Genomic DNA, 18,159 nt, shown 5'->3' with positions numbered 1-18,159 from the left:
TGTGTGTACAGTCATCCATTTGTGCACTCAAGGGGGATGATGTGGACTACGTCATTGGATGGCGCCACTGTTATTGCTATTTCGGCTAGCAACTATCTCATCCAGCTCACGGGAGCTTGCTGCATGAAAGTATTTTGAATGCAATCATAGATTTTGACGTACATAAAGTAAATGAATTTCCTAGACGAGGAGTAGTTGAACCGTTCGCCGTCGTCAAGCGAAGTTGTCTACCAAAGGGGTAAACTGATTAAACATTTGATAGAAACACTTATCGCTAGCAGGAGAGTTGGCTAACGACGTTAGCACCAAAGTTTGACTAATGACACCTGTCCGTGTCTATGCTTATGGCAATGAGAAATACCTGTGGCAATGCGAACATCAGACAGTATTATACCAACAATTCAGATGAACATATTTCATTGTTGATTGGTCCCTTGACATATATGGTTAACAGAATTGCTAACGCTTACAGACGTTACGTAGCTAACGCGTTTACGAATGTTTGTGACTGAATTGAACACAGCATGCTACTCACATGATGCAATGAATTACCGAAACAAAAATATAACTTGCTATCCCTTGATTTTTCAGTATTAATAGAGAAAGTCGTTGTAGGCCACAATGTATTTGTTAAATTATGTTTGTGCTGTTTTTCTGAACTGTGTGACCCGGTCTCTTATTTTCAGGAGGCCCATGGAGTATGCCGTGGAGACAGTGGATAGTTCCCCGACTGTTACACAAAACAAAGTCACAAAATCTGAAATGGACATTACCACCACCTTATCAGAAAAAGACAAACCTATTAAGTCTTCAGTGGTAACGGCTGTTTTAGAAAGCAAGGAACAAACCCCGCCAGCAGCGCAGGACAAGGAAGCCAGTATAGTTAGAGAAAGCAAGAAAACGACAGCAGCAGATGATGATGATGTCACTATTGTTTCTGAAAGCAAGAAACCAACGATAGCAAAGCTGGCAGTCGAGACTGTGGAGAATGCCTCTATCATTTCAGAAAGCTCTTCACATGAAGGCCATCGCCTGTGGATTGGGAACATCGATCCCAAAATCACAGAGTGAGTGAATCACCGTCCCTTAACCACAGATCTAGGATCAGACCACAGTGTCCTCACTCAAATCCTAGCCTCTGTCACCAGTTATCTGGATACAAAAAATAAATACATGACACAAAAAATTGTTATCCTTGACCTAGGTTGGAAATGTAGCCTTGGAGAACAGCCCTGTCCTGCTATGTGGGTACACAATTTATGTAAGTTTGTAAAAACCCAGGCTAGTTGGAGGAGACTAGTAGTTAAGGACAACTCCTGGCCACTTCGCGCCTAACTGGGAGGCAGGCCGCTCGCTCCTCTTTGCCTGGGAGCCCGCAGCCTCCCGGCAGAGGGAATGCTGTGACTGGCCTGCGTGATTGATTAGCCATGTGTCTGTGAGGGCTGGAGAATGAGCAGACGACGTTGGGCGTGTGAAAGGGAGGCACTCGAGCATGGCGACCTGTTCTGCTGAGGGGCTGCCTTCATTTCTCACTCACCTGGCGTGTTTACTCTGTCAACCTGTAGCTCCCTAGCTGCTCTATTTGGTTCAGGAGAGTATGGGGGGGGGGGGGTGCGCGCAGCACAGGTTGGGAATGGCTGGTGGACTCCTGGAAAATGTACGGCTTGCTGGGCCGTTGTCTAGACAGGCGTTTCCTTCCCCTCTACCCTCTGTTTTCCTTTAAATAACCTGGTGTGTGTCCAAAATGGCAACCTGTGCTCATAGGGCTCTGGTCAAGAGAAGGGCTTTACATAGGGATTAGGGTGGCGTTTGGGACACAAACCCCTGGTAGAAGAGAAAACAACAGAATGCCCACAGGCTGGTGATTGGTAAGATTAATTAGTTCACATGCTCAGAGTGTTTGTTGTAGCAAGACCCACTTCAGGGCTCTCCCTTTCTCTGTGAAGTTACAGACAGGCAGCATTGCTAGTAGTTCAGTTCTTATTTTCTGAGTAAGGGTCAGTATTCTCCTACAGGGACTTAGTTAATTTTTGCAGTTAGCCAGGAGCCCAAATAAGTGGGTAATTGAGTGCAGTAATTGATATGTGAGGTAAAAAGCTGTGCTGTAATTTCTTAGTTTTTCCGCTAATGTGTATTCTCTGTGAGAGAGATTGATTGTGGGGTTGAGTAAGAGATGAGTTGGACTTAGTTCAATTCAAAGGGTCTTCATTGTCATGGGAAACATTTGTCGTCCACCAAAACAAGTGGAAAATGTGAAAATGTTTCTACGAATTATAATGAACGTAAGTGAAATAAAGTCTCAAATTTTATATTAACATTACAAATACAAAGGTTGGGAAAGGTTAAAGACCTTTTAAATGTTTTATTATTAGCCATGTACAGTGTTCTAATAGTGTTTAGTGGCACAGGATAAAAGTAACAGCGTGACTTCAGAAAGTATTCAGATGCCTTTAACTTTCTACAGGTTGTGTTGGATTTCATTTGAGGTTGATAAAGTTTTGCCATCAATCTACCCAAAAAACCATAATCCCCAACAATGATTAATTTATTGAAATATCTCATACAAAATAAATCAAGTTCTACATTCAGTACTTTCTAGATTTCTTTGGGAGCAATCTCAGCATTGAGTCTTTTTGGGTATGCCTCTAACAGTTTTGCACAACTGGATTTTAGCAGTTTCTCCCATTCTTCCTTGTTAATCCTCTTCAACTATGGGATGGGAAGTGTTCGGTGAAGTGCTATCTACAGGTGTCTGCTCAGATGTTCAACAAGGGTCATGTCTAGGTTTTGGCTGGCCACTCAAGGACATTCACAGACTAGTCCCAAAGCCACTTTAGCATTGTCGTCCCTCAGTTTAAGGTCTTGTGCACTCTGGATCAGGTTTTCTTCCAGAACAGTCCTGTCAAATTGTTCATAGAACTATGGGATTTGTCAACTTTGACACTAATGGCAGGATCCATCAGTATCCTAGTGAATGCTTATTAACAGGCAGTACAAGGTGTTATCAAACTCTGCACAAGTAGCCCACCAGATGGATGATTCTAACGTTCATTAATTCACAACTCAACCATGCATTCTAGATCAACGATTTCTCACATCAGAAACACAACTTATCAGAAATGGCTAATTATCAGAAATTGATAATTATATATATATTTTTTTAAATGATCCACCTTATCAGTTAGTTGTTGCATCCTTAGCACAAACTAAATTTTTTTCTTTTACACATTACTAATATAACTAACAATATGAAGAGTTTATATTGAAAATGAAATAATACCAAATGTGGATAAGTGGGCTTAATAGGTAGGCTTACCCTACACTTTGCAGGTGGTTAAGAAGTATAACTTGCTTTCTGCTCTTATTTTCCAGCCAGTTTGAACATGGCCTGTCTCAATAGCAAGGCCATTCGGCATTCCAAATGGCATCCTATTCTATATGTGCACTACTGTGGGCCCTGGATAACAGTGACTCATTAGCCTAGTTTGGGAACACTGTTGCCAATTGGGACAATGCATGGAGCCTCACTGCTTGCTCTAGCAATAGGAGTCATTGATCACTCATTTGTCCGAGGTGAAGTCCAAACTGGAAGATTCCCCCAGGGCATCTGGCACTATAGTTACACTCAGAAACCTGGCGTGAAATGATGTAAACTCTTTTAACACCACCACATGGTTTTTACAACTGCTTCAACAATCAGTTCCCTCTCTTTCCCTCACCTCCTTCTTTCGCCTTCCTTTGCCTCTTGTTTTCTCAGTCTCTGTTTTGTCTCTTCTGTCGCTCTTTCTCGCTTTCTCTATCTGCATTCTCTCTCTCCGGTTCCTCTCCCACTTTCGCTCTGTTTTCTTTCTCTCTCAGCCCAAAAAATCGTTATTCTTCCTTGTTATTTTCCGTGCTGATGAATCCGCAGGTCTTGATGATGTCAGACCCTCAGCACCGTCATCAGTCATGATCTCAAGCCCTCCAAATCTCTGCTGAAATGATCCAGTCTTTGGACAGAACGCCGAACCATTGCGCAATGTCCCATTTTCCCCCTTCCTCTAGAAAAACTGAGAGTGGTGGAAAAGCTCAGTCAAAGTTACAAACATCGCCTGAGTTTGACTCGTTGGATCATCCATCATTCCCGAGGTTACAGTCTGTGTTCTGTCCCCACCTTTGAATGATGGCTGCATTTCATTTTAGGTGCTCTAACCTCTCCTTAGCCTAACGCAGCAGGCGTGTAAGAAATGCCTGAGGTCTCAACAGCCGGCGTTCAGGGGTTAAAGATGGGTAAAGATACTGTATACTGGAAAGCTTTTTTTTGAGTTTCTGTCAACAATGTTTACCCTGCCCCATCTGAGGTGACCGTGACGCTTGCCACCAAGAGCCCATTCACCCTCAGTGACATCCCAACTTGCCTTTTTGACCTACATGTCCAGGCAGGTTTCAGACAGTGACATGGCCACCTGATTCACGCAGTTTGAAGGGCCACATCTGTCTTGATATGGCAAATGAACTGTTGGCCCATGCGCCCAGTCAAGGCAGGCGAGGGGTCCAGCTGATTGAGCTACAGGGTGTTTGTGGTGCTAGGACATCATGGGGGGAGGGTTGGGATATGGTGGCAAAGGGCTTAGGGACCCAACCACCATATCCCAGCGTTGGGAACAGGACAGGGGAAAAGGTTAAACCTGGCTTGGCGAACTCATTGGCCTCTAACTCCCCCTTACCCAGGAAGGACCTGGGAAGACCCCCTTTGCCTCGTTTTTACATGAAATGACATTGAAACGGAGGCCTTGTTGATTCTGTTAAACGCACTTCTCACCAGTGGAACTAATGGTTGTTTTTCTTGGTCTTCCTCTCTCTGTGTCTATTTCTTCCTCCCGATTTCCTTCTTTCTGTCTCTGTTTCATTCTCTCTGTGCCCAGTTTGAGAGTGTTTGTGATAGCGAGTATTCAGTTCCTCCTTCTCATACACCAGTTCCCATATAGATGGCCTTAGAACAGAGGAACCACAGGTGCTGAGCCGTTACTGCACTTTGTGGTTCTACGACCAGATGTCTTGCCTGGCTCGGGTTTATGCTTTTGCCAAAGAATACCCCGAAGCAAAGAAATCACTCATACCCACGTCGGACCTTACCTCCCCTCCCACCGGCCAGCACATTTTACTGCCTCTCAGGAGAAGTGCATTGTGGTCTCTTGGCCAGAAGTGGTCCGTTCCTCACAGGGTTGTTCCCAGTCTATCGGCCCATTATCAATTCCTCAATCTGTACGAGCAGCAGGAAGACCCTTGATTCCAGCTTGCAGAGGGTGGAGTCTGGGAAAGTGAGACATTCTCCTTGGAGTGAAAGCCTCTGGGAGGCCAAGGGAAGACATTAATACATTCAGTTCAGGGCTCAAAATGCTCCCTATTCCCTATGTAGTTCACTATTTCCACACAGGCCCCATGAGGGTATGTTCTAAAGGAGTGCCCGGTAAGTGGAATAGAGTGCAATTTGGGATGATGGCCGTGACCCCCTGTACTCCCCCATCTCCTGGTGCTAGGCTACATACCTTTCCAGGAATATAAAAATAACTGCTGAACAAAACAATCAAATGGACTGTGGTCCAAGCTTCTCCTTTAAGCTATTCGTACAGAACACAAGGTTGGCCAATGGTTGGATAAGTCTATTCCCAGGGTGTCACTCCGGAAAAAAAATAAAGACACACCCATTTTTAAATGTTCTATTATTACTTTTTTACATAACATAGGCTATTAAGGGACATTGATTATTGTAACAGTGTACATTATGAAATTAAGATATTTCTTTGTGTTTACTGTTCAACAGGGAAGGTGTTGCGTTGTATGGGACATTGGGTCAAACCTTAAAGATACCTTTTCAAATATCTTAAATACCATTTTGACCATAGCTATTCACAGTCTTGGGGCTCAATTGCTGGTGTGTCGAAGCCATTTTGCACTGAAAATGTTACGTGTCCCTGAAAAATTTGCCAAAAAAAGTTTGCTCCCTGACTTTTGTTGTAGTTAGTATTAGCGAGCTGGACACATAATTTTTAGTCATTTTAAAGAATATTGCTGTTATAATAGATCCAGCCCATTGGTCGTATGTTTAACTCCCCCTGACCTATTGCAATGGGCTTAATTCATTATAACCCACTGTAGCGGTGTGCTTATGTCATGCCAACCTACACCTGAGGACTGTGACAACCGACATAAAGTTTGTAGTACCACTGGTATGACCAGGTTGCCTTTTTATCCTTAATCTACCCTGAATTCATTCTTAGTCTACCGTGGCAGTGTTCGTAAGAAGCCCTGAACGGTTGGCGTGCCACATAGACTGACTATGGCGAGCGCAGACAGCGATATTTGGCTCGGGCAACGATGGGAATGCACTCCCACGCACAGAACGCATGCAAGGCTGCCCACCAATACAAAGCGTCGACAAGGACACATTAAAGGGGCTGCTGCTTGTTCAGACGGCTTCCCCCACTCCTACTAATCACAGCTTGGACTTAACATGCCTCCATTCTGGGTTTACTGTGTTTAGGCTAAAATCACAGCCTCTATCATATCCTGAAACGTTAAACGTCTTCCGTCGCGGGGGTGGACGCTGAATGACTGTTACAGCCATTGACCATTTTTACTATCATTTCTAATGAGTTGTAGCAGGGGACAGCTCTTTCGACTTGTTGGGTGGGCACTTATACTATGGTCTAGATATGGCCTAACCACCTCCCCAACAGCAGACAGTCAAACGATTCACATTATGGGTCCTGGATGTTAGTGAATCAATCCCACCACTAATGACTCGAATGGAAGGCGGACCTGTTCAACTTCCCACGGCTCCCGTGGACTGACAGGCCAGGGGCCGTTGCGACGGCACGGCAGATAGCCACACGGAGCAGTACAGTAGTGAATGTTTTTCTCCAATTAGACTCTGCTGGGAATTCAAGCTTCCTCTTTTTTATTCTCTCATTGTCCTGTGTCTGCATCCCCTGCATTGTTGTGGAAAGATTTACTGTGGCTGAAAAGGTGTAAAGAGACCTGTCATTCTAATCAGGGTCAGCTGACAGGGAAGGCAGATCCAGTGCTACTGTATGAGGGTAGATGTTATGAATAGACTGCGCTGTCTGTGACAAAGGAATGTCAAACCGCTATGTTACGAATAATATCCCAAGTTGATCGTAGAAGACTGATTGCCGTAATGGAATTCAGGTGTGCCTTATCTATATATATATATATATATATATATACAAAAAAATATATATATATATTTACTCTAGTAAAATGTTTCTCTTTCACAATTCTCTGCTACTTTTCTTGAATATGCTTGAAGATTACTCACGACTAAAAAATTGTGCCATTACTCACCTTTTTTTTTTTTTTTTGAAAAGGGATCAAATTAGTTTATGCAAGAAAATGTACTTTGCCATTGTGAAGCTTCATCTTCATCTTAATATAACGTGGGTTTCTCCTCCACAGGTATCACCTGGTGAAGCTTCTGGAGAAATTTGGCAAGGTGAGGCAGTTTGACTTCCTGTTCCACAAGTCAGGACCAATGGAGGGCCAGCCCCGAGGATACTGCTTCGTTAATTTCCACACCAAAGAAGTACGGCCCCACACCCGTCATTTCACATCTTTCAACTCAAAGAAATTATAGTCTCTATGTCACAGTGTAGACGCACATTACATTTCAATCTAAGAACAGACATTCATATCCAGAGCACAACCATAGCAAGTACATTTTCCCTCAGAGTAGTTATTATACAATTTATATCTATATGTATGTAAGTTTGGGTTTGACTTAGAAATGTCCTTGTTTTTAAAAGAAAAGCATTTTTTTTCATATGAAATTATGTTTGCACAACTGAAAACTGTTGTGCTGATTAAAGATGCAATAAAACTGTCATTTGGACTTGTTGAGTATCTGGAGCATCAGCAATTGTGGGTTTGATTACAGGCTCAAAATGGCCAGTAACAAAGAACTTTCTTCTGAATCTCGTCTCTTCTTGTTCTGAGAAATGAAGGCTATTCCATGCAAAAAATATTCCAAGAAACTGAAGTTCTCGCACAATGCTGTGTAGTACTCCCTTCACAAAACAGTGTAACCTGGCTCTAACCAGTGTAGTAAGATGAGTGGGAGGCCCCGGTGCACAACTGATCAAGAAGACAAATACATTAGTGTCTAGAGAAACAAACGCCTCACAGGTCCTCAACTGGCAGCTTCATTAAATAGTACCCGCAAAACACCAGAACGTCAACAGTAAAGAGCCGATTCCAGAATGCTGGCCTTCTAGGCAGAGTTTCAAAGTAAAAAGCCGTATCTCATATGGCATTTATCTCAGAAAATGTATGAAAAGAAAACATTAAAAGGGCAAAAGAACTCAGACACTGGCCAGAGAAAAATTGGAAAAAGTGTTATGGACACAAATCTAGGGGTGTCTGAATAACAAAAAAAGAACATTTGTGCGATGCAGACCAAATGAAAAGATACTGGAGGAGGGATTGATTCCATCTGCCAATCATGGTGGAGACAAATGGAGGATTCTTTGACAAAAGCAATGTTTGAAAGACACAATTATTTCTTTTTAAAATCCTTATTTCTAACCTTAATTAATATTTCCTATTCATTTTGCTATATTTCCAATTCCAACTCAATTCATGTATGTTTTCATGTAAAATAAGGACATTTCAAAGTGACCCCAAACGTGTGTGTGCGTGCAGTGGATATAAAAAGTCTACACACCCCTGTTAAAATGCCAGGTTCTGATGATATAAAAGAATGAGACAAAGATAAATCATTTCAGAACTTTTTCCACCTTTGTGACTTATAACATGAACACTTCAACTGAAAAACAAACTGAAATCTTTGAGGGGAAAAAATACAAAATAACTCATAATAACCTGGTTGCGTAAGTGTGCATACCCTTAAACTACTACTTTGTTGAAGCACCTTTTGATTTTATTACAGTCTTTTTGGGTAGGAGTCTATTAGCAGGGCACATCTTGACGTGGCAATATTTGCCCACTAGTCTTTGCAATAGTCAGATTAAGAGGAGATCTCCTGTGCACAGCGCTCTTCAGATCACCCCACAGATGTTCAGTTGTATTCAGGTCTAGGCTCTGGCAGGGCCATTCCAAAATTTAATCTCCTTCTGTTGAAGCCATGCTTCTGTGGATTTGGATGTGTGCTGTGGGTTGTTGTCGTGCTGAAAGGTGAACTTCATCTTCCTCTTTCTAATGGACGCCTGAAGGTTTTGTGCCATAATTGCCTGGTATTTGGAACTGTTCATAATTCCCTCCACCCTGACTAAGGCCCCAGTTCCAGCTGAAGAAAAACAGCCCAAAAGCATGATGCTGCCACCACCATGCTTCACTGTGGGTATGGTGTTCTTTGGGTGATGTGCAGTGTTGTTTATGTGCCAAACATACCTTTTAAAATGATGTCCAAAAAGTTTAACCTTGGTTTCATCAGACCATAACACATCAGACTTGATGTTTGTTTTTGCAAACTTCAGCCGGGCTTGGATGTTTTTCTTTGTAAGAAAAGGCTTCAGTCTTGCTACCCTACCCCAACAACCCATTCATATGAAGAATACAGGAGATTGTTGTCACATGTAGCACACAGCCAGTACTTGCCAGAAAGTCCTGCAGTTCCTTTAATGTTGCTGTAGGCCTCTTGGAAGCCTCCCTGACCAGTTTTCTTCTCTTCTTTTCATACATTTTGGATTGCCATCCAGTTCTTGGTAATGTCTCTGTTGTGTCATATTTTCTCCACTTGATGATGACTGTCATCACTGTGTTCCATGATATATCTAATACTTTGGACATTCTTTCCGTACCCTTCTCCTGACTGATATCTTTCAACAATGATATCCCTCTGATGCTTTGGAAGCTCTCTGCAGAGCATGGCTTTTGCTCTGAGATGCAACTAAGAAAATGTTAGGAAAATCCTACTAGAACAGCTGAACTTTGTGATTAATCAGAGTCACTTTAAATGATGGCAGGTGTGTAATGACTTCTGTTTAACATGAGTTTGAATGTGATTAGTTAATTCTGAACACAGCCACATCCCCAGTTATAAGAGGGTGTGCACACTTATGCAACCAGGTTATTGTAAGGTTTTTATTTTTCATTTTTCCCCCTTGAAGATTTCAGTCTGTTTTTCAATTGAATTGTTCACATAATAGGTCACATTAAAAGTGGAAAAAGTTCTGAACTGATTTATCTTTGTCTCATTCTTTTACTTCACAAAAATCTGGCATTTTAACAGGGGTGTGTAGACTTTTTATATCCACTGTATGTATAGTATCTCACAAAAGTGAGTACACCCCTCACATTTTTTGCAAATATTGGATTATATATTTTCATGTGACAACACTGAAGAAATTACACTTTGCTACAATGTAAAGTAGTGATTGTGCAGCTTGTATAAAAGTGTATATTTGCTGTCCCCTCAAAATAACACAACACACAGCCATTAATGTCTAAACCGCTGGCAACAAAAGTGAGTACACCCCTAGGTGAAAATGTCCAAATTGGGCCCAATTAGCCATTTTCCCTCCCCGGTGTCATGTGTCTCGTTAGTATTACAAGGTCTCAGGTGTGAATGGGGAGCAGGTGTGTTAAATTTGGTGTAATCACTCTCACACTCCCTCATACTGGTCACTGGTAGTTCAACATGGCAGCTCATGGCAAAGAACTCTCTGACAATCTGAAAAAAAAAAAAATGTTGCTCTACATGAAGATGGCCTAGGCTATAAGAAGATTGCCAAGACCCTGAAACTGAGCTGCAGCACGATGGCCAAGACCATACAGTGGTTTACCAGGACAGGTTCCACTCAGAACAGGCCTCGCCATGGTCGACCAAAGAAGTTGAGTGCACATGCTCAGTGTCGTATCCAGAGGTTGTGTTTGGGAAGTAGACACATGAGTGCTGCCAGCATTGCTGCAGAGGTAGAAGGGGTGGGGGGTCAGCCTGTCAGTGCTCAGACCATACGCCGCACACTGCATCAAATTGGTCTGCATGGCTGTTGTCCCAGAAGGAAGCCTCTTCTAAAGATGATGCACAAGACAGCCCCTGAAGACAAGCAGACTAAGGACATGGATTACTGTAACCATGTCATTTGGTCTGATGAGACCAAGGTAAATGTATTTGGTTCAGATGGTGTCAAGCGTGTGTGGCGGCAACCAGGTGAGGAGTACAAAGACACTTGGGGCCCAATTTGGACATTTTCATTTGGAGTGTACTCACTTTTGTTGCCAGCGGTTCAGACATTAATGGCTATGTGTTCTGTTATTTTGAGGGGACAGCAAATTTACACTGTTACACACTGTTATACAAGCTGTACACTCACTACTACATAGTTGCAAAGTGTAATTTCTTCAGTGAAAAGCAATAATCAAATATATAATTGTGTGTGTGTGTGTGTGTGTGTGTGTATTTATATATATCTGTGCACGGTTAATTATCTCACACATTTTTATAGTTAAGGCTAGTCTAACTGAATATTGCTCATCACTTCACATTACGGTGTTCCCTCCAAACTCCTCAGGGCTTTAATGCCATGATAAAAATCTCTGTTCAGCTGTTTCTCAAGTGCGATGGAAGGTAGTCCCCGGGCAGCTATTAAAGAGAGTGTCTTTTAGCATCATGCAGACATGCATTATCGGCAGCAGCAGCCATTATCGTCTCGGTCATTGTCACTCTGCTGTAGTTGATAATGACACAATGATTAGCATACGAGGTCTTGGATAAGGGTGACCGTTAAATGACACCGGCCATAATCTTTTGAGAAGCAGTCATCTACTCTTTTTCTATTCTCCAGGAGGCCGAGAGGGCGATCCATTGTCTGAATGGGAAGTTGGCCTTGTCTAAGAAGCTGGTTGTGCGCTGGGCTCACGCACAGGTAAAGGTAAGGGACGCCCTGTTAAACGTCTCGCAACACACACACACACCCTGTGATTCACTGATGGTCTTTCTGTTAGAACTACGATGTTATCCAAATGTCTGAGCCCTGAGCAGTGTTTTGCCTGTAGCATGCCGTTGGTGCTTAGTGTTGCCTGGTGCCAGAATGCAGTGTGAGTTCAGATCAGTAGCTGACAGTATTACAGGACAGCGGTCAGTCCCTCTAGGCCTGGGTCAGATCTCTTGGTCTCCAGAAACACTGGTTCGTCACTAACAATAAGCCAGCTGCCGTGTGGACTAAGGAAATCCTGTATGGGGCCGATTCACGCCCCCTCCCTTCTCCCGCGTTCATCTCCCCTACTCCCACTCCACTCTGAGGGGAAAAGGGACACCAGTCGTAGGTCAAGGTTAACAGCGCAGCCCTCCTTCGACAACAACAAGCAGCGGACAAGTCCGGTTCCGGACCCTCCCGCTCCCCCACCACTCTCAGGGTTCATGGCATGCCACCTCACACCCAAGACAGATTGAGAATAGGAAAATAACACATTTAGTTGGTTGCCATCATAGAGACTGTTAGAGAACTTAACTGAGAGAATGTGTTGTAGCACGGCCAGTGAAGGCATCTGACATTTTAGTTACAATAACATTTGTGTCCACCCCAATTTGCAGTTGTGAGTGCATACGTTTTTAGTTCTTTTCAGTGTTCCCTATTAATATGTTCAAATGGGTGGGACTTGGAAGTTAATTTCCCCCCACCCCCCCTAAAAAGACCTGGTCAGTCATGTGATCTCAAATCCAACCAGGTCATCAGAAGGGATGAGCAATGAATTGTACAGAAAGTGGCTGCTTCAACATGGAGATAGCCTCTGCTGCAGACTGGAACAGATGTTATAATGGCATGGATACACAGATGAGACTTCCATCACTGTGGTTGCCATGGCCAACCACGCTGAGTCATAGAAGAAATGAAGGCCTATAGACACAATTTTGAGTGAAAGTTTTGTATAATGGTTGTTATTCAGGGTTTCAGGGTATTTTTTGGCTTTTAATAAAACCTAATAAGGAGTGCGCAGGACCTCAGACTGGGGTGAAAAATCTTCTTTGAGCATGACAACAACCTGAAGCATGCAGCCAAGACAACACTGGAGTGGCTGTGGGACAAGTCTGTGTATGTCCTTGGTAGGCTCAGCCATAGCCCGGACATGAACCCCAATCACTGTCTGTGAGGCGTCCTGAAGATAGCAGTTCACCAACACTCCCCTTCCAGTCTGACAGCTTGAAAGGATCTACTAGGAAGAATGGGAGAATGTCAAAATCCAGGTGTTCAAAGCTGGTAGAGGCACACCAAAGAAGAATGGAACCTGTGATCGCTTGATAGTTTTGTTTGTTGATTGATGGCAAAACTTTTGTATCTATTACAAATTAAATTCATAACGTTTGAGAAATTGAAAGGTTCTGAATGATTTCCAAAGGCATGTGATGCAAATTGTAGTCACTGTAGACTGGAGATCCTCATCTGCTTTGTTTTTATTAAGGCTTCTAATTTGGTCTGGACTGCTGTTTTTTTGTGGGGGTTTTTCAGCTGTTCTGGAGCTGGTCGCCTCTCAGGCTAAACCTGACCTATGAACCCTTGTACTTACAGATAATGGAGGGAAGAGGCACTGCATTTAAGAGTGAAACATGATACAGATCATACATGTAGAAAATAGACCAGTGGTACTTTCCAATCTGGAACTTATAGATTCTTCTAGAATGTCTTTGAAAATGGGGGGAAGGGAGGATTTGAGAGTCATTGTTTTAGAACGGATTGTCATGAATGTAAGTCCTCTGGCTCATGACTAGTGTGTGGTTAGGTATTCCTGCAGGAAAAACAATAGCCTGTGTTTTCACTTCCATAGCAGTTCTAGAATTAAGTTACTGTTATGTTAAGTAATTAAGTAATTTTCAGGACTGAATCATGTAGTTTCCTTACCCAGTTATCTTAAGATTGGTGTGGTTATGTTGCTTTTAAACAGACAGACCAATTCTGATCTTTTGACACATCAAATGTATTGGTTAAAATTAGCATAATGCAAAAAAAATTCATTGAGCCCCATGTGTAAATAAAACCTGATTGTAAGGTGCTCTAGAGTTCCTCCTAAATCGCAAATTCTAAAATAGAAAAATGTATATTGAATCATGATGGGTGTGGTTTTGACACCAAGACATGGGGCTTTTGTCCGTAATCGAAAATGTACCCTAGTAATCCTAACTGAATATTAGTTCTGGTAAGTCTGATATGAGTCAATTCTGGTATGGTGATGGTCTGCCCCTCCCCCATTCTTCTGTCCCCAGGTTCATATTCCATCAGTCAAGATATGAGGGGGCGGTTTTCAGAGGAATGAATTCACAGCTCAATTGCTGTGCCGCTCAGCTTCCCCACAGTGCCTTTGGAGTTGACCAAAAGCAGCAGGCAAACACAATGATACAGCCCCTCCCTGGTCCATGGCGCGACAGTAAGCTAAACGGGCTGTGTCTGTGGTCACCAGGTTCTGCCACTGGCGCGACCGTAGGCGACCTGCCATAAGCTAGCTGGCCCCAGATCCCTGCTCGGTCTTCGGTTACCTAGTAACCAGGCTTGCCAGCCATGTGGGAGGAAGTTGCAGTTCATTCGCTAGAAACTCTTCTCATTATCTCAGCATGCTTTAATCACTTTAATCACGTCTCACAGGTGTCCTTGCTTTTGTTTTTGTCTCTCTGTTTATTTTTCTCTCTATCTTTCTGTGTTTCTGTTTTTTCCTCTCTTTCTCTCTTTTTGTTTGTCCGTCCATCTCCTCCAGAGGTTTGAAGGTTTCCGGGGGGACAAGAACGGCCCTGCCAGCCTGGAGCCGTCGTGCAGCGCCGAACTGGACCTGCCCACCAACCTGAGGTCTGTCCCTATCTGTCTATCGCGGCCCCTCCTCCCTCCCGGTCCCTCCCTTTGTTCTGTACGTCTCTCACTTTTTCTTTCCCCGCACTGCTGATGTTTTATGAAGCCGTGACTAACTCACGATCAGCATCTCAGTCAAATGTACATTACTCACATTTGGGTAAGTGTTTATTTTAATTTCTCGACAAGGCTGTCCCTTTAAAAGGAGCAGTTCCAAAAACAAATGGCCTTTTTATTAGCGTTATCACTGAGACAACCTTGCCTAAGATTGACTTTATGGGGAGGGTCATCGGGAAAGTGCTTTCATTTAATTTCACTGTAAACTTGAAAAACACACTTGGAAACCATAGGCCGGTCAGTGTGGAGGAAAAGATCAAAGATAAACAGGCAGTTTCCTTTTTTTCCGGCTGCACCCCTTCCGCTCCACACTCTTTCTAGCTAATACTGTGGCTCTCTCTCCAGTTGGTTTCCCCACTCACTCAGCTTCTATAGCCCTCTACCTCTCTCGGCCTCGCACTCTCTCTCTCTTTCTCCAAACCACTTCTCACTCTCTTTTCCTCTCTCTCCCATACAAAGTACGAGTGCGAAGATCCGTGCCATCGAGGCAAAGCTTCAGATGATGGAGGAGAACCCAGACGAGGAGTACCAGGGCCCCTCTGCCTACATGTACAACAAACCCCCGGAGAAGAAACGCCCACAGCCCTACAGCAGACCCTTCCGCAAGTTCAGGAGATGACACTCATAGGCAGGGCACAGACCATTCGACACCTCGCAAAATTCCGGCAAATTTCCCCAAATTCCCAGGGTTTCCAGAAATACATGTTCAAAGATTGCTGATATCAGATGGAAATAAACAGAAACTTCAGAATCCTCCAACCAGGATTCCTGGAAAACTTGGGAATTAAAAAAATAAGCTTACTGAATTTTCCAGCCCTTCAATGCCTAACTTAAGGCAGTGGCATTCTCAAATCGGTCTCCTGTAATGAGTTGAAAGACTTAGTTACACTTGAAGTGCTTACCATTGTTGCCACCATGCTAACGTATATATTGATAATTAAGTTATTATTACACCCTAGTGGGAGTAGCTTGATTGCCAGTCAGTTTGTGCTATCTTATCAACTCCTTGTCACACAGTGACAATAACTGCAATGAAGATGGCACAAACAGAACTGTTACCAGGCTATAACAATGGGAGGTCAGGCCACCAAACTCAACATCTGGACTGTATACCTTCAGGTTTGGACAAACTGGCAGCACAACTTTGCAGTTTTATAGGTGAAATCAAAAACTGCACCTGTTTTAATTTTTTACCTGTGGTATTTTATTATAACTAAGAGGAGTGGGACATTGTCACATTGTTTTTTTTCTGGTAATCGATCTACTTTTCTACATCTTTAGTCAAAACTCTTTTTAAAGGCTATGTATGAATGTGTGTAGAATTAAATGCCAGACCTTTATTTTCCTGTTATATTTTGTCATTACAATATTCCAATTTGTTAATGTATTGGATAATAATGTTCTACTTGCTCTGTTGCCCTGGTCAACATCACCGTATTATGTTGGGTCTACAGTCACAAAGAGAAAGCGTGACAAAATCTTGTCTTTAAAACAGCGTGGTTGTAACCATTCTGTGTCTTCTGAGCAAATTATATGCAAAAGGTATTATATCCATCACACATTTGGCTGTTGAAATGTAATTTGATAAGTGGGATATTTTTATCAATATTACACAACTATTTAGGCTCCCAGTAAACCCAACTGCAACTTTCATAATCAATTATTTGATCATTTAATAAAAAACATTTGTTCCCTAATTTCTTGTTGCCTAATTCACATACTATGCTGTATTGTAGCCTTCATGTTGTTGTTTTTTACAGGGCTGATAATCCTGTAATTCGTAGTTATGCCAATCTATCTTTGCATGTTTACCACTCATCTTTTGTGCGCAGAGTTTTTGTAATACCAGTCCTCATTCTCCAATCATAAAAGGCTAATTGAATTTTCTTAAGAAATTAATCACTTGATATAAGATCGTTGAGCTTCTTGTCTCTTTGAAATGTATTGCAGGCAGCTTGAATGGGTGTCCGTTTGATGCCCTTGAATGGCGCATGATTAGCCTGTCTGCAACCTGAATGGTAAAAAGAGAATACCTCAGAAACCTTAATTTGTCAGTTATTAATTTAGCAATCATGTTAGCTATTTCAAGTATCCATTGAGATTCATTAATTCGAACAGATGTATAATAAGCCAATGCATAATTTATCAGAATGAATCAGTTATGTTATTAACCAATCTGCTGGAGAATTGTCTTAAACATTTATAGTTGTATCTTTTTCAAAACCCTAATATGACCGACGTGGCCTCAGAAAAATCCCAAACTCTTGATCTTCATGGTGCTCCTTTTGGAACGAGACTCAAGCATTCATTGCTTTGATGATGATGACAATGTAACTGTCCAAACTTCAATTATGCGCGCGCGAACTCAATTATTAGTCCGTCTTTAGTAAGTAAACTGGAACTCAAATGTGACCTGGTAATCCGTAATTTCTATTAGTAGGCCTAAATGAAGAACAGTCCACTGCTGTTATTATTTTAAATAGCCTAGGTTTTACATACGTTCCACCGGCTTCGTCCCACTTTTGTTTTTAAGGTCTCCACAGAATCAATGTTTGCTAGCTACAGATTCTCCCTCACTATTTTTCAGGGTGTAGGTTTAGAATAACTATTGTGGGTAAGAATTTGAAGTTATTTATGATAAATTTGGAATAGACCTTTTTGCAGGAAACATTTGTTGTGTTTAGTTAACAGGACAATAATAAATTTGGTTTAGGCCTAACAATACATTTCACTGTAAAACAACTACTTATATTTTGTCTCTTGACATAGTCTCACAAATTCAAAGAATCCAAATTAATAATTAAAACAGAGGTAAACCTTCATGATTAAGCGTACATCAATATGCTGTAATTATGTCAACTGATAAACAATGCTACTATTTTCTATATGAAGACTGGTCACTTTTAAATGCAAGATAGTCAATTAAATATTTGTTTTATACAGCCTTTGATTTATTAAATGGAAATAGACCTTAAGTAAAAAAATATAATAGACCCAATATAAAAAACATGAACGGGTTAATAACAAACAAACAATAATACCAAAATATTTATTTCTAGCTTCAACCTCAAAAAAGCAGTGAACCTGAACTAACATTGCCCATATCATAGACTAAAATACCACGTGAGAAAGAAAAAAACTCCATAGTGGCTCTGTCAGAAAGTTGGTGTCAATGATCGGTATGTACCTTCGCACCAATGATACCAGTTTACCCTCCCCCTCCAGGGGTGCAACTAAACTTTCACTTCAG

The 18,159-nt window shown here is 42.1% G+C and overlaps 1 protein-coding gene across 2 annotated transcripts; it reads left to right on the top strand.

Annotated features, from left to right (window-relative positions):
- Window positions 1-49: 49 nt before the first annotated feature.
- On the top strand, window positions 50-16,606 carry rbm18 (RNA binding motif protein 18). 2 transcript variants are annotated; one of them, XM_010877678.4, is made up of 6 exons: window positions 50-238; window positions 687-1,067; window positions 7,459-7,585; window positions 11,805-11,885; window positions 14,704-14,792; window positions 15,369-16,606. In XM_010877678.4, the coding sequence occupies exons 2-6, from the start codon at window positions 694-696 to the stop codon at window positions 15,526-15,528; spliced, it is 831 nt and encodes a 276-aa protein (XP_010875980.1). In that variant the 5' UTR covers window positions 50-238; window positions 687-693; the 3' UTR covers window positions 15,529-16,606. The 2 variants fall into 2 exon arrangements, with proteins under 2 accessions (XP_010875980.1, XP_010875979.1); XM_010877677.4 differs by having other exon boundaries at window positions 11,805-11,891.
- Window positions 16,607-18,159: the final 1,553 nt, after the last annotated feature.

The sequence above is a fragment of the Esox lucius genome, chromosome 14, assembly GCF_011004845.1.
Source record: "Esox lucius isolate fEsoLuc1 chromosome 14, fEsoLuc1.pri, whole genome shotgun sequence".
NCBI classification, from domain to species: Eukaryota; Metazoa; Chordata; class Actinopteri; order Esociformes; family Esocidae; genus Esox; species Esox lucius.
This window is presented reverse-complemented; position numbering and strand designations above follow the sequence as displayed.